The sequence below is a fragment of the Camelina sativa genome, chromosome 2 (genome assembly GCF_030686135.1).
Source record: "Camelina sativa cultivar CO46 ecotype springtype chromosome 2, ASM3068613v1".
Lineage (NCBI taxonomy): Eukaryota > Viridiplantae > Streptophyta > Magnoliopsida > Brassicales > Brassicaceae > Camelina > Camelina sativa.
Genome location: NC_141881.1, coordinates 30,610,724 through 30,629,779, shown reverse-complemented (window position 1 = coordinate 30,629,779; position 19,056 = coordinate 30,610,724). Strand labels below are relative to the sequence as shown.

Here is a 19,056-nt window from a genome sequence, read left to right as displayed (position 1 = left end):
CACAAACTAAATATAATGATGAGTATTCTAAAATATGTTTATTACAATTTTGTTGGAGGTAAGAAAAATTGATTTGATAATTATATCCCAATAATTTATTTCATGACAATATTTCAAATTTTAAGAATAAAATAAATATACATGAATTTGTAAGAACTAATCAAACATCTAAAGTAAAGAATTAAGATGTTTTCTTTAGCTTGATTCCCTTATTATGAGATGGTTATACCCAAAATATTATTATGGTCATCAAAATTTTATTATACATATGAATACATATGTATTTTAAATCAAAATAATATAAGAAAACAAAGAAGAAAAGAAGAAGTATATAAAACAAAACACAATAAAATTCTTAATTGGGTTTTCAACCTATGTAAAATATATAGTAAACAAAAAAAAATCAAACTCTTAATTGGGTTTTCAACCTATGCAAGAACATTATAAAAAAAACAAAGAAAATATTTAGGATTTAGGTTATGGTGGAAGAGGATGTGAGAATGGTTATTTATAGGATAAAAATGATGTAAGTTACAATTCTAAAATAATTAAATTATCAGAGTTATAATTATAATTAATAGTGTGTTTAAATGAAAATGAATGGAGGAGAAAAAGTTAATTTCACAATTTATGTAATTTCAATTACAAGTTAGTGGTAAATAATGAATTTAAAGTATGCATTAATGTATATGATTAAATGTGCTGTTTAATTAAAAATAAATATTAAATTTTTAAAAATTAAATGTCAAATGGACCAATGAGAAAATAAAAAAATACCTATGTGAGAATGAGAGAATGCTTATTTATATGATAAGAATTGATGAAAGTTACATTTAGAATTATTGGAGTTACAAATATTATTTATTGTGTTTGAATAAAATTGAGTGGTGGAATGATTAATGTATAATTTATTTATTTTCAGTTATAGATTTGTTTTAATGTATGAGTTATATGTATTGTGTTCATTGGGTCTTAAATATTATTTAAAACAATTAAATAATTAAAAAGCAAATAAAAAATAAAAATATTTGAAAACATTAAATGAAAATCAACCAATAAGGAGAGACCAAAACCTTACTTTTATATATATGATTCTCCATTTCTTTTCTTTAAAAAAAAAATTCCCCACTGCTCCATCAATATTAACTGTACATTCGGTGTTCAAGCCTTATAGTTATTCTTATTTAAATATTTATTTGTAATATATTTTGATCAAAATTCAATAAGTTAAATATGGTAAATTGACCAAATTAATTAAGTTTATTTTCATAGAATCACCAATATCTATAAAGTTTCCTAATATCGCTCTAAATCTCTCTACCAAATCAACAAGATTCATACAATCAACAAAATATCATAAAATGCAAATAATTTTTTTTAATAACTCTATTATCTTATACGCAAAAATGCTCAAAATAACAAATTTTGATTAAAAATAGATGTTGTTGAAAAGCTCTCAGATATTTTATAAAATATGATTTTCGAATCACCTTTATGCTATATTTCTGGAGTTCTGAAATTCTTATGGTAGTTTTTTCGATTATAAAAAATAATGGAGGTTCCATTAGTAAAAAATGAGTTTGTTACCAAGATTTCTAGCCTCTCCATTAGTGCAAGTAACAGTTACTAAAAACTAATGTATCGTTCATTTGTAAAGGGAGCTATCGTTAGAGTTTTTGTTAAATATGATAAAAACTGATGGGATGTTTTCAATTCAACTATTCATTACTTAATAATTTTTGCATAAAAGTGAAAGACTAATATGCATCGAGGATGTATAAAAGATTTTACTTTTAAAACTTTCCATCACCCTCATGAAAATCAAATCTTCGTATTTTCTCATTTTTGCCAACAAACAAAAATAAAGTTTTTTCACGATTATTGAAAACAAAAATATATACAATAAATTAGAAATTGTTTATGAAGTTGTTATTACGATCAGCTCATGTGGAAAAAATAAACTAATTATCTGGAAAATTACAATAAATTTGAAATTGACTTTGAATTTGAGAAAGACTAATTATGTGCAATTTTAAAAGAATAGGTCAGATCATTTTAATCTAAAGAGAATTGAAATATATGGTGTAACCAAAAAGTCTGACGTAGATTGGTCTTGATATATATAATCGACCATTTATTTTTTCCATGGGATCCATTTATTTTGGTTTAATTATAACCAATAATGTCTTTGAAATGTTTATTGAGATTTGTCAATGTGATGGGCATCTACTTTTATAGCGCTTATATAAATAGTACTAAAAAATATTTTGTTTCCAAATCTATTACAATTCTCTAAAATTCTAAAACTAACATTATATTTAAAAATTAATTTTTCAAAATACTAAATTCTAAATTCAAAATACTAAACACTCTACCCATCAAAACTGTATCCTAAATGTAAAATTAAGAATACCAACCTTTAAATTTTCAAGATTTTGATCATCATCAATAGCTATATTTAGATCAGAAAGGTATGATCATTAGAAAAAATATATAAGCATTTATGTATCCCACATTCGACATTTTTGCTTGAATTAACCATCGTTTTTAAGTACTATAAAAATTTCGAACTGTTTCCATAATTTTTTTTGATAATATCTGAACGATTGTTTATTAGAAAACCAATCGATTCTACCAAAAAAAAAAAAAAAAAGATAGAAAATCAATCGAGTACTCTTCTTTTATTGTAGTTGTTTAAAATAATCATTGCTATAGTTAACAGTACAGTCGTCATCATTACATGTTTGTTAAAGTGTCATGAGTTCTGAAACCTCGAACACTATCTTCTTCTGTTTTTACGTTCGGTCGTTTCGCTTAATTTCAGGCAATTATTCATAGCCCCTTTTCTATGGATTAGGTAAATTATGTGTACGACGGTATCCACTAAATAATGCAATTGTTAGTGTTTTGGTAAAAACTAAAACTAAAACATTGTTTATTCTCTGTAATCTGTACACCGTCACTCCATTTTCATATTTTATAATTTCAACGTAAAAGTGAATAAATTGGCTCAACCAAAATGGTTAGATAAAATAATTGAAATCTAACGAATTCATTCCATGGTTCCTCAACCTTCTTCATGATCAAGCCTTGATCCCAAACAACAAGTCTGAAAATGCTTAAGAACTAGTTGCGACCAAGTACAGAGCAAGCAAAACGAGAAAGACCTTATTTGTCAAATAAAAAGATCCGACATTGACCAAGAAACAACACAAACAACTTTGTTAAAGCCAACCCAAAATCACGATTCAATAGGAGACTCAACTTTGTTCTCCTCAGCTGCAAAGAAGGGAATGGGCTTTCTCGGAGCTGGAAGACGTCCAATGCTATCGACCTTATCTTGTTGTTTAGGAGGTGGTCGTGCTGCTTTTGGCAATAACCTTCCTTTCTTCTCAAACCATTCCGGTTTAAGCAATGCCCTCAATCCCAATTTGTTGTAATACACTCTCCTCACTGATCCTCCTGCTGCTTCCACCACCTCTTTTGCCCTAACAGTCACTCTCGAAACCTGTAGTAAACACAGCATCACCAATTAACCAAACTTTCTAACAATGACTTGGCACAATGGGGGAAAATGGAGAGAGACTATATACAGAAGCAAAAGTTCATAATGCAAAAATGGTAAACCTCGAAATGAAGTGGCCACTTGATCTCATCAGCACCACGACCCATTAGTCTTACTCCATCTTCTATTTGCTTTCCTATTGCTCCCACATCCTGCAAGCCGAGTGTTAACGAGCTTACTAAAAAGAATCATCAACCTCGATTTAAACCAATGAGTCAAGAGTGAGTTTATATATAACTGTACCTTGAGCGTTTTCATTGTGATCAATTCATGAGAATCTATCTCCCCAGCGTTTATGAGTTTCGCTATCTTTCCTAGTCCAACCGGCTGCATCATCATCATACAACAAATCATATCATCAATACTGTCAAATTCAAACTCTAAATCCCAATCTACTTCACCACAAGCAGCTAAGACACAGAGTGACCCATCTGATTTAGATTCTCAAAATTCGACCTAATCTAATGAATCAATCATTGGAAGCTACAAAAGCAATAAACTTGACTATCAGAACACAAATCCAAGAACTTAAAGGCACGAGCTTTAGTTTGTTTTGTTGTACCTGGAAATGGAGCTTGAATTTGTTCTTGAAGCCACGTTTTGGTAAACGGCGTCGTAATGGAGTCTGACCACCTTCGAAACCAAACTTCATGGTTCCTCTAGCTTTTTGACCCTTGTGACCTCTTCCAGCAGTTTTACCTTTACCAGAACCAATACCTCTACCTTTCCTCGTTTTGAGTTTTCTTGGCACATTGTCTCTCAGATCGTTCAAACACAATAAACTGAACGCTCTAATTCCCTGAAACGACGAAGCCCTGCTCGTAAAAGTTGGATTTTGAGTGAAGATCGGAGAGCTACTACTACGGCATTGAAGAAGTGGCGAAGAAGTGACGAATCTGGGTTTTGCGGTTTGATGAACCGAAGAAGAATTGATGAGTGATGTTGATATGATCGATGAGATCCTTCTTCTTATCATCTCTTCTTCGTTGTGGTGTCAAAAGCAGATTTTGGAATTTGAGATTTCTTCTGGTGAAATTTTTAACATTCCATTTTTGGGGATTTAGGGTTTATGAGATTTCAGTGAAAGAGCTTCTTTCTGAATCAACAACATTTCTCTTTCGTTGTTGCAGCCAACATTGCTTTCTTATTGGGCTTATTAAGCACTGTCAGTTAAGGCCCACTTATGACCCAAGATTCTATACCCAAATTCCGGTTAGGTGCTTAATTTTCCGGTTTAATAAGAAACTACGTCGTTTTTGACTTGGACAGGAGATAAAATATTTTGGCAAAGGGTTTTAGGTCTTCCGCCGCATTGGTTTTTTTTTTCCGGTAACTATTCAATCTCTCTCTCTGTTTCTTTAGCCGGCGACGAAGTGACCCTTCATTCTCAGTCGCTTCCTTCGTTAGGTTTGAGAGTGACCCTTCATTCTCAGTCGCTTCCTTGTTCAAAAAGCTCAACTTTTTGGTTTGTTGTTTCGATTTTTGCAGGTTTTTGTGAAATCGTGAGAGAGTTGATTTTGAGAAGAGATGGATTACGAACCTAACGAAGATTTCGTAGTCGCTACCTCAGAGGAAGTAGACAACGCTGAAGTCAGTCCAGAGGAAGAGATTTGGATTCTTCAATATCCTTTAGGCCGAGTATGTTTACACAATCAAAATCCCTTTATTAATATTGAAAGATGCCTTATTACGTGAACTTGACGCAATTGATCTTATCTCTATAGGGACCTGCTGCAACGCAGTTTCCAGAAGTCGAAAGGGACTTTCTTGAGTTTGATAATGATCTTGACAAAGAAGGAATATTTGGAAATTTGGTAGATTCATCTGGTAAGTTTTGATGGTTTTGATACCCACAAGTTGGCTCCATTGCTGAATTAAGTTAGTTACCATCCTCCTCTCTGGTTGTTTTTTGATAGGTACCAAGTTTGAGCTTGCTAGCTATCCTCCTCAAGATACTGAGTCAACTATGATTTTACCTTCTGAAGATTCAACCGTTGGTATATTCCTCTTCTTTGGTTTATAGGTTTTAGTCGATTAGTTTTACACAGTATTGTCCCCTGATACTTATGTAATTGTGTGTTTTTATGGGTAGGTGGGAGTATTTCTCGGCGAGTTGCGTTAGTTAGGTACGCTGAACCAAACGAGCTGCTTCAGAAGATAAAGGCAAGAAGCCAACAGAAGCTTGTTGGAGCAGTGACGAATTCCTCTGGGAAATACTCTAACCCTACTCAAAGTAGCCGTCTTAAAAGCAGCAAACACTCTGCTTCCTCACGTAGCCAGAGCAAACAGAAGAGCTTGTTCTCTAGCTTCACCGAGGCTCCAAAGTCACCCAAAAGAAAGCATTCTGGTTCTTCCTCTGGTAAACATGGCATCTCAACAAGTACGGTTTCTGGCTCTTCAGAACGATCGGAAAAGTCCAAGAAGAAGAAGATTATGAAGATGGAAGAGTAATTTGTTGTTCCTTATAAAAAACAAGTGTTCTTGACGGTTAAAGATGTTGAGCAGACAAGAAACAGCTTAGTATTTGTGTTTAAAATTCATAAGTAGTTTCCATGATTATCAAAGTACAGACCTTTGAGCAGGTCAAAGTTAAATACAGCTTTTTTATCTTGGTAAGGGTGCGAGATTAATACAAGAGCTAAGATCTCTCTTGTTCTTTTCTCTTCAAGCCTCTGTGGTTGGAGTTGTTTCAGAGTGTTGTGATATTGGCTTCCATAGTTGTGGAGTTTGAGCCTTTTTTTATTGAGAGGGCATGGATTTCTTTCATCTCTTCTTCAAGAGCAGCGTTTATAATGCGGTGCCTCTCAAGCAATCTCTTATCTTCAAACTGTTTCGAGACAATCTCAACCACAAAACTCGCGCCGCAGCTGGAACAAAAGAGTAAAGCTTTAAGACTGAGAACTGGAAATTTAGATATCAAAAGTGATGATTGTTTAGTAGTGATCATAAGACTTTACCCTCCAGATGTGTCGATGACTTCCTAGTTTTTACATATAAATGAAGCCAAATTAGTGATGTATATAGAGTAAGATCACAAAGTAAACTTGTTGCTCCAATAGTCTCACGTACACACGAACCACGTAAGTGAGTGTATGATTCATCTTAGAACAAAAGAATCACAAGATTTCTCTTAGCTACATGAGTATGATGATCCAATTTGGTAAAGTTCTACTTTTCATCAAGAGACACAAAAGATTTCAAACTGTCATTGATCTACAACTCTATCTTTCTCCAATATATGGAAGAACAGAGGATGCATGTGTGATAAATCAAAACTCATAAGTTTTTCTTACTTTGGTCAGATTCAGTAGCCAAGACACAGAAAAAAAAGATTGCAGGTAAGGGGATCAGATTTGACTTACCAGATGAACAGGATTGAGTTTTGAAGTCAATGAAGCTTCGACTTGCTCCTTCGATACACCCATCTCCCTCTATTTCTGCTTAAAAGTTTGTGCAGCTATGATTTGCAAAAACTTGGTGTGTCCCCTAATGACTCTAAATGGGTGAACCGAGTGAATCCGGGACCCAACCCGAATATATTCTCTTCTGACTCTACTTATTCGATACTATCCATAAACATACCACAAACCTCTTCTCAACTTTATGACATTCGATACTATCCATTAACCTCAAGTTTAATCGCGAACAAAAACGAACGAATGGACAGTCTCTAAAATATTCAGATCCAATCTTTTGAATGGTTTTGGCATGAATTAGGTCAATGAAAACGTCAAGAGAGTGAAGAACAGAGTGATTTATATGCATGCATCAAGGCACAGTTTGACTTCTTCTTTTGTGCTGCCTCCTGTGAATAATTTCCACCACATTACCAAATAGGTTTCTGGAAATGATCATAAATATTTATAAATGCAACCTTGAGAGCTTATCAGGATACAATTTCAAAGCAGCAGACCGGAAACTGCAAAAAACAGAGAAAAATCTAATGAATAACTTCTTTGATAATGACATGTCTACGAAAACATGATTAGTGACATGTCTACCAACTCGTCGGGACTTTTGAGTAATTCGTGGGCCGATATAATAAACTTCAGTAAGATCTCGCTATATCTCTCGAAGAGTCTAATAATATATATTTGATTAGATTTCATCTGATTCTAAACTAGTTATTTTTTGATATTTCGTGGTGGCAGAGGGTGACACAGGCGTGTTCTGGAACGTGGTGGATTTCCCAATCCCTGCTGAATGTGAGCCTGATTTGGTTTCTAAGCTGATCAAATCAGGTCTTGATCGACAGGGTTGTTGTAATGGTTCTGTGACAATCCGGTTGTACAGGGTTGTTGTACGTTGTTGTAAGTGATAGATATGAGGCTACCGGAGTCAGTTTAAATTTCGTACCCGAAGGTACGTAGTGTGAATATGAATTCCTCCTTTACCTAATTATCCCTCGTCCTCTCTTTATCTTACTACGTAAATCTAATCTAGATATCTCCCTTGTTGATGATATGTATAGTTGCTGAGGCGGATGGATATGCTAGAGATCATAAGATGTTAGTGGACATTCTTCGGTGGGCAGTGGACAGTCCTAAAAAATCCAATTTGATCGTGCTCTCTAATAACTTGGATAAAAAGTTGACGGTCTCTTGTATTCAAGGTTTGCAGACGACAGGTTACAGCAATGTTGTCTTAGTAGACCCACCTGTAAGCTCAGCATGGCTTTGGAATTGGCTTACAGTAAGCCTAAAGCAAATCTGAAGATGAGGCTAATGTATTTCTGATGTTATATGTTTTTATTTTTTTCTTTGAAGTATTGTTTAAGAATAATTGATATAAAAATGTAGAAAAAGGCCTAATTTGGTAGGAAAAACATAAATTTTGTCCCAAAAATTAGATTTTAGTATGAATTTGAGTCAATTTTTTTTTTTTAACTTTTAGTGTAAATTTAAATTACTCGTCGGATTGTGTGTAGGGCACCCAATAATAATATTGGACCGGATGCCATTCCGGATGCCATTTCAAAGCAGCAAACCGGAAACTGCAAAAAACAGAGAAAAATCTAATGAATAACCTTCTTTGATATTTTACTTTATATATATATATATATATATAATTCCTTGAATATGTTGTGTCTCTATTGTAATTGATAACTTTTACAAAATCTATAAATTAATGTTTTTAATTAAGGTTGTTATTCCTTGAATATGTTGTGTCTCTATGGTAATTGATAACTTTTACAAAATCTATAAATAAATGTTTTTAATTAAGGTTATTATTCATTGAATATGTTGTGTCTGTCTGGTAATTGATAACTTTTACAAAATCTATAAATGAATGTTTTTAATTAAAGTTATTATTGCCTGAATATGTTGTGTCTCTATGGTAATATGATAACTTTTACAAAATCTATAAATGAAATGTTTTTAATTAAAGTTATTATTACTTGAATATGTTGTCTCTCTCTTAATTGATAACTTTTACAAAATCTATATAGATGCCATAATTTATAAAGTGCCTATCATCGGGGGGTCTCTAATTTTCTCGATAATAACTTGAGAAAATTCTCAATCATCGATCGGGCGTCTCTAATTTTTCTCATTAATTGTTTCAGCAAAATTGTCAATGGATAGCACCACTAAATTCCGATGTAAGATCGAAATTGTTCGTTTGTATTGTCTCTATTTTTCATTCAACATATATATTTTGGATTAGGGTAACGTACATGCATCTATCTATAATCTATGTATATATAAAACATGTACCATGCGTTTAATTATATTGTTTGTTTATATTGCATCTATCTATGCGTTTATATTGTTTGTTTCTTTTGGTGATGCAGGGGGAAACACGATGGTGTTCTGGGACGTGGAGGATTGGTCAATCCTTAAGAATCTAGATCCTCGATTGGTTAATGAGAAGATCACATCATATGTTTATGAAAACGGATATCTAGGTCCTGAGATGTTAATCAAACTTCTTCGTTGATGATGATGCCCCGAAATAAACTTGACATATGTCTTTGAGCGTGCTGGAATAATGCGACTAATTAGTCTACCAAAGGTACGTAGCTATCTTTTATATATTATTTTTAGTTATTGCATTACATATGATGACGAGACGTCCTTCCGTTGGATATTAATTCCAGGAAACAAACATGCGAGAGTTCACCGAATAACAGTGAAACTTCTTCAATGGCCACTGTACGGTTGTCGTGGTCCATCAAGTTTGTTTATAATCTCAGAAAGCTTCAAAGAAGAGAAGCAGCTTCTCCAAGCTGCAAGTCTTATGGATAGGAACCGTTTCAATCTTGTCTTCTTAGACTCTGAGAGCGTACTAGTTAATTGTCAAGGTTCTCCTTTAGAAATTCAGCAACGCGGAGTCCCGATAGAGGGGATGATTGAGGATGATCTTTTTGAGAGAAGCCGCCCTTCTTTATTCGGTGTACCTGATTTTGAACGTTTCATAAAAAGTGTCAACTTGTCATCTTCTTCAATCGCCCACGAAAGCATTGTTATTGACTTGGATAACTTGGACAATTCGTCATCTTCTTCAACCGCCGCCTACGAAGACATGATTCTTGACATGTCTCCCAACCAATAAAATTTAATCAAATATATCCAAAATGTTTAAATTAAGTTCAATGCGACTATACTTCTATCAATGAATGTTATAGACTATAAGTAAAACATAAGAAATGGTCTAAAATAAATTGATCAAATATAAGCAAAACATAAGAAATAGTTTAAAATAAATTGATCAAATATAAACAAAACATAAGAAAAATATGAGCAAAACATAAATTAATTATGACAAAATACAAAAAGTACAAATTCAATTATTACTAAATTGAAAGAAGATGTGTATGTAAAGTTTATGTGTAACGTCTATATAAAAAAAAAAAATTAAGATTTCATATGTATTGAAACACAAATCGAAAAGGATATCCATGTTAAAATTCAATTATTACAACATGCTAAAAAAAATTATGTTTGATCGTGCTCTCTAATAATATGGATGAAAGTTCTCTCTCTTCTATTCGAGGTTTGTAGACGACACGTTACCACAATGTTGTCTTAGTAGACCCACCTGCTAGCTCAGCATGGCTTTGGAATTGGCTTACTCTACACCTTCCTAGCAAGCAAATCTGAAGATGAGACTAATAATGTATTTCTGATGTTTTATCTTATAATGGGTGTACTCTGTGTGATTCTCTTTGATTTGATCATTTTAATCATTTCTTTACAATCGAAAATAAAAATTTAACCCCTAGCTATCCCTTAGCAGAAGGCAAAGGTTGTATCCCTAGCTATACAACAGTCACTGTCTATTTTTTTCATCAACATAAACATAATCTTTGGTTTAAAGACAGGAAATAAAATGAAATATCAGATTCTGTTTTCTCAAAGATCAGCCTTCATAAGTAGAATCACAACTGCCTTCAAGACATCAAGCCATTACCATTTGTTGATTATTGCTGCTGAGGCGATTCTTCCACTTCCTTGACATTTGAATCCACTTTATGCACTACCAACACATCAGAATTAACGGAATGTAGAACCTGTAAAATTGAGGCACCAATGCGGAGTTGAGATAGAGGGGGTGAATGTGGATGATGTACTTAGAGTGCGAGGAGGAGACTGCCGCCTTGTATTATGGTGCAGTTCTTGGATCAGCAAGGAAACTGACAAATATCATCTCCACTCCAACAGCCCCTTAAAATATATGAGATTATTAGCAGCTTCAGAGGAACCACATTCTCTCATATGATAGATAAAAAAAGATATCTATAATCAAATTAATCAATAATCATATAAGCAATATTGACGAAACTTCGAGTTCAATATATCCCTCTAAGCTGAAAAATTACCACACAGCTACAAAATTTTAAGTTTGGAATCTTAGAACAAACCACATAAGTGAGTGTCTGATTCAATCTTAGAACAAAAGAATCACAAGATTTCTCTTGGGAGCTACATGAATATGATCCAATTTGGTAAAGTTCTACTTTTCATCAAGAGACTGACTCTAAATGGGTGAACCGAGTGAATCTAGGGACCCCGGTCCGAATGTATTCTCTTCTTCTCAACTTCATGGCATTCGATACTAATCCATAAACATACCACAAACCTCTTGTTTAAAAATCAAAACTTTAAACTAAAGAAAAAACAAAAGCTTCACAATGTTTTCATTATCAACTTACTGGGATTTCCCATGACACCAAACCCAATATAGATAAAATCAAACCAGTGGACAGTCTCTAAAATATATATATATAGTTACAATATTTTGAATGGTTTTTGGCAACAATTTGGTCTATAAAAACGTCAAAAAGAGTGAAGAACAGAGTAATTTATATGCATCTGAATTTTCACCACTATAAGTTTCTGCAAATGATCATAATATAAATGCAACCTTTTCCTGAAAAGGCCCTTGGTGTTTATCTGGTTGCCATTTCAAAGCAGCAGACCGGAAACTGCAAACTGATACTGAGCTTTCCATACACAACAACAGAGAAAATAACAACAACACAATGTTCAATCTTCTCGATTAAATAACATGTTGTATTGGGCCTTTGAGCTTGGTAGCGCAGTAGCCAATTAAAAAAAATCAGACTAGTGTAAATGTTGGGTCCCACAGTGAAGTGAGAGCCCTCCAAAAATAGGCGTATGCCACTTTGCATGGAGAGCACACGGTATTCTTTAGTAAAAGGCGAAAGAATAGTTCGCTTTGTGCTCACCACATGGCTGCGTGATTTTATCTTCTAGGATAGTGAAGTTACTATATACTAAAAATTTCACTACCAAACTTTCTTAGTCTCCGATGTGGGATACGCGTTTAAGCTCCTTGTTAAAAGGCTTTGTGTGATATTATACTGAAAGCCCATTACCATTCGCTTTTGTCTTTTATATCATTTACAAAAATTTCACCAACCATATTTTAATTTATTCTTGTGATGGAAATTTGAAATTTCTTCTTTTATATGCATATTTTCCCCGACCTCCCGACTTGGTTTCCTTTAAAGTGCCATTCATTCTATAATAAGAAAAGACGATACATAAAACTAACTCTCTTCCATCTCTTAAAATCATCAAGATATGTTTCATGATATAAAGTATTTCAACGATGCATGAAGGAAAAATTCACCTGAAGAGTATCTAATATTTTTCCTTTGGTACGGACAAGAGAAGATTGTGTTTGTGTATAGCCTTTTTAGCATCAGAACGCTTCTCCTAATTACTTCAAGTTCAATATATCCCTCAAGCTGAGAGAATCACAAAGCTACAAAATCACTCTATAGCAGTGTTCGTATATTCTTGATACCAAAAATCTGCAAACTAATCAACCATTATAAGATCCTAAATCAAAATTCTCAAACTTTTAGCATTTAGCTCTTAGAGTTTCACATCATATATTATATTACATAACAGAACTGCCATCAGCTGAGTATTTTTGGTCCATAATCCGAATTAACGGTAACTAAAAGATTCATATATGATTTTTGTGATCTCTTAACTCACGGTTACTAAACTTGCTTGTTACCAAACTTAACTCACGGTTGACATTTTTAACACACGATTGAAAAAAAAAAAATCGATAATTAAGTTTTCTCTTTAATAAATTTGCATAGTTTGACAATACGGCCAAAAGGTATAAATGTGACCGTTATATGGAAGATTTCTTTTATTATTAGGAACGCATATGGACAATAGAGATACCAATACCAAAATTTATGTTATTTATTTCCCTTTTTCAGTAACATCCCCTGCTTGATTCAGTAGCAAAATATAATATGCATCAAAATAAAGATTCGATTACAAATCTTTTCTATGATTAGAGAGTTTTTTATATCATTAATTTGCATACTAGAAAACAAATCAGGTTAACGTCCTAATGTAAATTTAGGTTTACCACAAAAACCCTTACTATAATATACTAAAATCTTTGTCTCTCTCTCTATATTCCTCCTTCATGGCCGCAGAGAATTTATAGGACAATAAACTCTTCTTTGACCATCCCTTCACACCTCTCTCTCTAATCTCTCGGAAGATAAAAGGCTAAATTAAGAGAGAGAAAAATATTTTCTTGTCTCATTATCTTTGTTGTTTAACGTACGAGATGGGAAACTGTGCCATCAAGCCAAAGGTTCTCAAAGATAATGACGAGGATCTTGCTCCGGTGGAACGAGATACGGCGGCTCCTGCTGATCATGACAAGGATCCGGCTGACAAGAGCGAGAATAACAATGCTCCTAATAACGCCGCGGAGGAAGAAGCAGCTGCGGCTGCTGCTGCTGCACGACGGAGCGAGAAGGGAAAAGAGATTTTGATTGAAGATGACGTGGACGAACACAACAAACGCCCATCTCTCAGTCACTTGTTTCATGAGGTATATACAGAATTTTCTATTCTTATTACATCTTTATTCAACTATTTATATATTAGTGTTCGATAAGGATCTAAATTGTTTATACAATACTTATCGAAAAGATGGGATACTATAGATTCAAATGTTATTAGTCATACGATCAGCTTCAAAATAAAAGTTCTTAACCTTGATTTACTTTTCTTTAGTAAAGTTTTTTGGTACAATTTCTTAATATTATGGCCGGCAAGTTAGGAAACAGACCGTATTTTTTTTTTGAAAGATTATTACAAAAGACAAAATAACTAAAAAAAGTTTTTCTCTTGCCTTCTAAGTTTTAATTTAAGGACCACTTTTGAAAAAAAGTAAAATCTTTTCAATAGTTAGTGCATGTGTTTTTACATTTTATATGTGGAAGTGGAACCTAATAAAGTGACAATAATTTATTTGACCCCCCCCCAAACAAAAGTAACAATGATTTTATATACCGGCATGTCCAAACCGGACTGGTTTATCTACTGGTTTACTCACTTTTCATATCAATTTGTGGATGGATTTTTCTTTTTTCTTTCAAACAGGACAAGGTAGTAGTGGAAAAAGAAGTAACCGATCTATCTCCGATAAAACACGATACCAATGACAAAACCGGTCCTTCTTCAAAGGTTTCAAAGCTTGATACTTCTGTGCTAACCGCTCCTATTGTCAAATCTCCAGAAGAAACCTTTGACGTTCAGACACGAAATGACCTCGAAGTTAAGATTCCAAAAGATTCTCAGGTTAAGACTCCTGAAACTCCTAAAGCTAAGGAAGCTGAAGAGAATTTTTCAGAGAATTGGGAAGTTAAGTTTCCAGAGGAGTTGGAAGCTAAGAAAACATCAGAAGTTGTTAAGGTTGGAGGAGAGTCAAAACTTCCAGAAGCATCTGAGGTTTCTGCTTCTAAGTTGTCTGAAGTTAAGGTTACAAAAGAATCAAATGTTCCTGAGGTCTTGGAGGATAAGAATATTCCAGAGGTTTCTTCTGCTCCTGAACTGTCTGAAATTAAGGTTATAAAAGAGTCAAATGTTCCTGAGGTCTTGGAGGATAAGAATATTCCAGAAGTTTCTGCTCCTGAATTGTCTGAAATTAAGGTTACAAAAGAGTCTGAGGTCTTAGAGGATAAGGACATTCAAAAAGTTTCTGAAGTTAAGAGTGATGAAGTTAAAGCAGCAGAATCAGAACTTTTAAAGGTTTCAGAAGTTAAAGCTACAGAGGATTTAAAGATCAAAGTACCAGAAGTCTTTGAAGTCAAGACTCCTGAGACATCGAACATTAAGGTTGAAGATGAATCAGAAGTTAAGGTTAAAGATGAATCAGAAGTTAAGACTGATGCTAAGACTGCAGAAGAGACTGAAATATCAGAGTTTAAGGATGCTCAAGAGACGATCGTTACATCTGAGGAAGACAAAGAAATTGTGTTGCCTAAAACAGAGGAAGAAGCAAAAGATGTGTCTTTGGAGAAGCAAGTCAAAGAGTCTTCTACTACGTTGTCTGATTTAGGAACCAAATGAGTTACGAGAGACTACAGAGAAATTACCAACCAGGAGTAGCTAAAATGATATTCTTTTTTAAAAAACCATGTCATGGTTTTATAAAACAAAACAAAACAAAAAGAACGATTTAGCATTCTTTAGGCAATTTCAGTTTATGTGTTTGATATCTCTTATTGCTATTGTTTTTTTTTCTTACAAAAATATGGGGATATTTGCATGTCCTTAAGTTGTACACTTTGCAATAAAGATCATTTCTTCATGTTTGTGTGTTTAACTGTTTACTACATGTTTAGTAAATTTGAAGATATCTAGCAGGTTGAGCAAATCATTATTAGGCAAAAAAAAAAACCACCCTAAGTAAAATGATATGGTAAAAGGAGTTAAAAGTGGTGTGACAAAAGTTAAAGCAATGATTTCTTAAGAGATTCTAGACGATCTACATATTATATGTGAATGATCAATATATCACATGTATTATAAAAAACCTAAATTTTAGCATATACAATATATACGTATATATATATATATATAAGACAAAAAAACTAAGAGGGGTATTGAAGTTGACATTTTAAAAGATTTGGTAAGATTTTAATATTTTAGAATTTTGCAAAATTTTATAGATTTTTAGGAGATTTGATTGTGTTTTAGATTTTTTTATTTTTCTTTTTAAAAAATGAAATTTGATTCTATAAGATTTTATTAGTAAACTTGGTGTGATTTTAAAATATTTTATGAAGTTGAAGAACAGAGGAAGAAGCTAAACAAATAAGATGAGCAAAAGGAAGAAGAAGAAGGTGAAGGACACACATGAGGAGAAGAAGGAACAAGTCAACAAGGAAGTTGGGCTTAGTGGTTTTGTGTGTGTGTTGTAAGAAAAATTCCACGTGATCCTATATTTCAATGGTTCTCTATAGACAATAACCAAGACAGAGTAAAGAGAGAGAGATAAGCAAACATGAATGTGGGGAAAAAATAGAAACAAAAAGTTGATCTGCGGAGATTAGAGTTGTCAGAGTTGCCGGAGTTGATCTGCGGAGAAAGCTTATCAAACAGAGATGGTGGTGGTTTTATGATTGTGTTTTTTTTTTAAACGAAATCGTTTAAAATTCTACTTCAAAGAATATAATTTTGAGAGGAGTATTTTTGACTAAAAAACAAAAAAAAAAGTCTCTTAGAATCATTCAAAGTAACATTCAAAAATAAAGTTGTGATATTTTGAATAACAATAGATTTAAAGTTGGTTTTATAAACTATTGATTAAATAACAAGAGATTCTGAATTATTTTAAAAAATATTTTATATAAATTTAAGTTGAATAACATAGGACTTCATAAAAAAATTGAAAATTCTCAATTGAATAACAAAAGATTTTAAGAATACTTTAAAATCCTTTAAATGTTAGGTTCAATATCCCCTCTAACACTATCTTTTAACTAATGACAACCTTCACTTCATTGCACACGACATCGTTTTCGTTCTGTAGATCAACCTTCACTTCATTGCACAAGACATCGATTTCCTTCTGTAGATCATCAATCTTATCATCACCACTGTTTCTCTCCTCTCTGCTTTTGCCCCACAACACACAGTAGAGTCCTATAATCAACAATATTCCGCCTAAGATGCTACAAAACCATATACACATGTATAAGTTAATTTGTTGATTAGATCAGAAAAATGAAAATAAATATTAAAGAAGATTATTGTAGAACCTTCCAAGACTGATGATCTCGCATAAGAGAATTGCTGAAGAGAGGAGAGTGAAGAGGAGAGACAAAGGAGTAAACATTGATAAGAAGACAGGTCCCCTCTTCTCTATAACCCATGACTGCAAATAATATGCCACGCCCGTTACAATGAACCCCTGCATATATGTCACGTTTGTTTATATTCATTACTATAACGATTATTTAATTTATGACATAATTTTTATTATGAAATTAATTAGACTTAGAGTTAATTACGCAGTAAATGACTGCAACGAGTCTTAGGTTCCAACCAAGCTTCCATGCTGAGATATCTCTCTCTAAAGCAATTGCGATGACAAAGGACTGAATCGAACTCAAGAGGCACTGAAGTGTTGTGAAGTATAGCTTCGAAGGGTAGACCTTTAACACACGACCCTGTTTGTAAATACGAAACAAATTTAATTAAAAATAGCAGAAAAGATTGTCACAATTACTCAATGATAATAAAATTATATAAATAAATCTATTAAATGTAAGGTTCAATCTTTGGCAAGTACTCAACTCTTTGGCCCAGGGGCGGACCTACTAAGTATGTAGGTGGATCACCTCACCTGGGTAAACTAGATAAATAATTTGTTTTTACATGTATTTACATAAAATTTCAATAGCTATAAAGTAATTTCAATGGGGTAATTAATGTATAAAGCAACTTGAAAGAGAGAAAGATACCTGTAAAACGAGCCAGAGACCAAATAAGACGTTGGAGGAGATCATGAGGATACATCCTTTGAGCCACGAGGTGGAACCTCCCGAGACGTGGCCGGGTTTATGATGTTCTTGGCCGTGATTGTGGTGATGGCATAAAGGTAATTTAAGTAGTGGACCTTTGTAAAGAGCTAAGGTAATGACCCCTCCTATGCACACAGTAATCCCTACAAGCTTCGCTGTTCCTTGTATGCTCTTAACCTTAAGCCTCTCCATTCTTTAGATTAATACAAAATAAATAAATCTTAGAAAGATTAATTAGGTATGAATTAAAATGAGTCAAATTAATTAAATTAGCATCTAATGTAAATTTGTAATTGAAGTATACCCAAATAAGAGAGCCAAGAAGAAAGTGATGGCCGGAAGGGAAGCTGTTGTGGCCGCGGCTAAAGTTGCCGTCGTGTATGATAATGCGATACCATTTAAGTTCAAGCTGAAAGTCACACTGAAACCCCAACATATTAAAAGTTTAACAGATATGTAGTATTCGTTGTATTTTTGCTTTAATTTGGAGAGCAGACATACCCAAATAAGGAGAGCATGAAGATCTTGATGAAGGTCACAAATGAAAGAGGTGGAGCACTTTTCCTAAAGGAAGAAATAAAGAGAATACAAAACAACGAACATATTTACATAAAAAGTTTACAAAAATTTATGGTACGTACACAAACACAGACATAGAGTGAGAGAGTAATATATAGATATGTACCTCTCGAAGAAGAAAGCCAGAGGAGCCAAGAAGATGGTAGCAAAAGCTTGACGATAGAAAACGAAGACGAAAATGTTCATTCCACCATTGAAGACGGCTTTGGAGATCAAGAACATGATTGTATATATCACTTGTATTATAGTCACCATCATATATGGTTTCTTCGACTCCATGTCCATCGATCAATTTGATGATGTTTGGTTTTGTTTGTGAATTCTTGGAGATGTATAAATGGGTTACTGTTTATAGTGTTCTTCTTATTCTTCTGTTTTTTCTTCTGATAGTTTATATAGTTTTCTTCTTTTGAGATATATAGAATAAGAAACTAAGTGGGTATTTATATAAGTACACAAGCACGCAGCAATTTGATATTTTATTACGGTGGTGTTTCAAAAGTAATTGAATAAATATTTAAAAGTACGGTAGTATTGGATTCTTATTTATAAAGATTTTTGAAGAATTCAACAAAATCATTATAAGTAA

General features: G+C 33.2%; 5 protein-coding genes, 1 long non-coding RNA gene, 1 other non-coding gene and 1 pseudogene across 9 annotated transcripts; 4 read left to right on the top strand and 4 right to left on the bottom strand.

Annotated features, from left to right (window-relative positions):
- Nucleotides 1-3,033: 3,033 nt before the first annotated feature.
- On the bottom strand, nucleotides 3,034-4,720 carry LOC104743504 (uncharacterized). Its single transcript, XM_010464579.3, has 4 exons — nucleotides 4,128-4,720; nucleotides 3,809-3,892; nucleotides 3,628-3,717; nucleotides 3,034-3,508 (listed from the first exon to the last, which is right to left on the bottom strand). Exons 1-4 carry the CDS (start codon nucleotides 4,539-4,541, stop codon nucleotides 3,242-3,244), a joined length of 855 nt encoding a protein of 284 aa, XP_010462881.1. The 5' UTR covers nucleotides 4,542-4,720; the 3' UTR covers nucleotides 3,034-3,241.
- LOC104743487 (mediator-associated protein 2) lies at nucleotides 4,696-6,331 on the top strand. 2 transcript variants are annotated; one of them, XM_087474992.1, is made up of 5 exons: nucleotides 4,696-4,894; nucleotides 5,054-5,203; nucleotides 5,290-5,392; nucleotides 5,482-5,562; nucleotides 5,658-6,331. In XM_087474992.1, the coding sequence occupies exons 2-5, from the start codon at nucleotides 5,093-5,095 to the stop codon at nucleotides 6,014-6,016; spliced, it is 654 nt and encodes a 217-aa protein (XP_087331118.1). In that variant the 5' UTR covers nucleotides 4,696-4,894; nucleotides 5,054-5,092; the 3' UTR covers nucleotides 6,017-6,331. The 2 variants fall into 2 exon arrangements, with proteins under 2 accessions (XP_087331118.1, XP_010462863.1); XM_010464561.2 differs by having other exon boundaries at nucleotides 4,849-4,972.
- LOC104743495 (protein BOLA2-like) lies at nucleotides 6,069-7,124 on the bottom strand (annotated as a pseudogene). Its single transcript, XR_015572333.1, has 3 exons — nucleotides 6,928-7,124; nucleotides 6,523-6,545; nucleotides 6,069-6,432 (listed from the first exon to the last, which is right to left on the bottom strand). The product of XR_015572333.1 is annotated as a protein BOLA2-like (transcript).
- A 422-nt stretch (nucleotides 7,125-7,546) lies between these two features.
- On the top strand, nucleotides 7,547-8,278 carry LOC147949353 (uncharacterized). The gene is made up of 4 exons (XM_087470791.1): nucleotides 7,547-7,616; nucleotides 7,717-7,806; nucleotides 7,859-7,927; nucleotides 8,037-8,278. The coding sequence occupies exons 1-4, from the start codon at nucleotides 7,547-7,549 to the stop codon at nucleotides 8,276-8,278; spliced, it is 471 nt and encodes a 156-aa protein (XP_087326917.1).
- Nucleotides 8,279-8,985: 707 nt separating this feature from the next.
- Nucleotides 8,986-10,246, top strand: LOC147949352 (uncharacterized). The gene is made up of 3 exons (XR_015574623.1): nucleotides 8,986-9,167; nucleotides 9,360-9,580; nucleotides 9,666-10,246. It is a non-coding gene; the product is annotated as an uncharacterized LOC147949352 (long non-coding RNA).
- Nucleotides 10,247-12,148: 1,902 nt separating this feature from the next.
- Nucleotides 12,149-12,266, bottom strand: LOC147949351 (U5 spliceosomal RNA). The gene has a single exon (XR_015586487.1). It is a non-coding gene; the product is annotated as a U5 spliceosomal RNA (small nuclear RNA).
- Nucleotides 12,267-13,291: 1,025 nt separating this feature from the next.
- On the top strand, nucleotides 13,292-15,670 carry LOC104743478 (uncharacterized). The gene is made up of 2 exons (XM_010464554.2): nucleotides 13,292-13,906; nucleotides 14,461-15,670. The coding sequence occupies exons 1-2, from the start codon at nucleotides 13,637-13,639 to the stop codon at nucleotides 15,427-15,429; spliced, it is 1,239 nt and encodes a 412-aa protein (XP_010462856.2). The 5' UTR covers nucleotides 13,292-13,636; the 3' UTR covers nucleotides 15,430-15,670.
- Nucleotides 15,671-16,691: 1,021 nt separating this feature from the next.
- LOC104743456 (WAT1-related protein At5g64700-like) lies at nucleotides 16,692-18,885 on the bottom strand. The gene is made up of 7 exons (XM_010464541.2): nucleotides 18,574-18,885; nucleotides 18,390-18,452; nucleotides 18,193-18,309; nucleotides 17,829-18,081; nucleotides 17,376-17,534; nucleotides 17,124-17,275; nucleotides 16,692-17,036 (listed from the first exon to the last, which is right to left on the bottom strand). The coding sequence occupies exons 1-7, from the start codon at nucleotides 18,750-18,752 to the stop codon at nucleotides 16,841-16,843; spliced, it is 1,119 nt and encodes a 372-aa protein (XP_010462843.2). The 5' UTR covers nucleotides 18,753-18,885; the 3' UTR covers nucleotides 16,692-16,840.
- Between the last annotated feature and the right edge of the window lie 171 nt (nucleotides 18,886-19,056).

Excerpts from the sequence above, each read along its gene's own strand:
- LOC104743456 (XM_010464541.2), bottom strand. The coding sequence starts at position 18,752 with ATGGACATGGAGTCGAAGAAACCATATATGATGGTGACTATAATACAA. Across the intron at positions 18,082-18,192 it reads TTCTTGGCTCTCTTATTTGG|AATGGAGAGGCTTAAGGTTA; the intron begins GTATACTTCAAT and ends ATTAATCTAAAG. Across the intron at positions 17,037-17,123 it reads GAGATCATCAGTCTTGGAAG|CATCTTAGGCGGAATATTGT; the intron begins GTTCTACAATAA and ends ATGGTTTTGTAG.
- LOC104743487 (XM_087474992.1), top strand. The coding sequence starts at position 5,093 with ATGGATTACGAACCTAACGAAGATTTCGTAGTCGCTACCTCAGAGGAA. Across the intron at positions 5,204-5,289 it reads TTCAATATCCTTTAGGCCGA|GGACCTGCTGCAACGCAGTT; the intron begins GTATGTTTACAC and ends TTATCTCTATAG. Across the intron at positions 5,563-5,657 it reads TTCTGAAGATTCAACCGTTG|GTGGGAGTATTTCTCGGCGA; the intron begins GTATATTCCTCT and ends TTTTATGGGTAG.
- LOC147949353 (XM_087470791.1), top strand. The coding sequence starts at position 7,547 with ATGATTAGTGACATGTCTACCAACTCGTCGGGACTTTTGAGTAATTCG. Across the intron at positions 7,807-7,858 it reads TTCTAAGCTGATCAAATCAG|GGTTGTTGTACGTTGTTGTA; the intron begins GTCTTGATCGAC and ends CCGGTTGTACAG. Across the intron at positions 7,928-8,036 it reads TTTAAATTTCGTACCCGAAG|TTGCTGAGGCGGATGGATAT; the intron begins GTACGTAGTGTG and ends TGATATGTATAG.
- LOC104743478 (XM_010464554.2), top strand. The coding sequence starts at position 13,637 with ATGGGAAACTGTGCCATCAAGCCAAAGGTTCTCAAAGATAATGACGAG. Across the intron at positions 13,907-14,460 it reads TCAGTCACTTGTTTCATGAG|GACAAGGTAGTAGTGGAAAA; the intron begins GTATATACAGAA and ends TCTTTCAAACAG.
- LOC104743504 (XM_010464579.3), bottom strand. The coding sequence starts at position 4,541 with ATGATAAGAAGAAGGATCTCATCGATCATATCAACATCACTCATCAAT. Across the intron at positions 3,893-4,127 it reads AATTCAAGCTCCATTTCCAG|CCGGTTGGACTAGGAAAGAT; the intron begins GTACAACAAAAC and ends ATGATGATGCAG. Across the intron at positions 3,509-3,627 it reads AGTGGCCACTTCATTTCGAG|GTTTCGAGAGTGACTGTTAG; the intron begins GTTTACCATTTT and ends TGTTTACTACAG.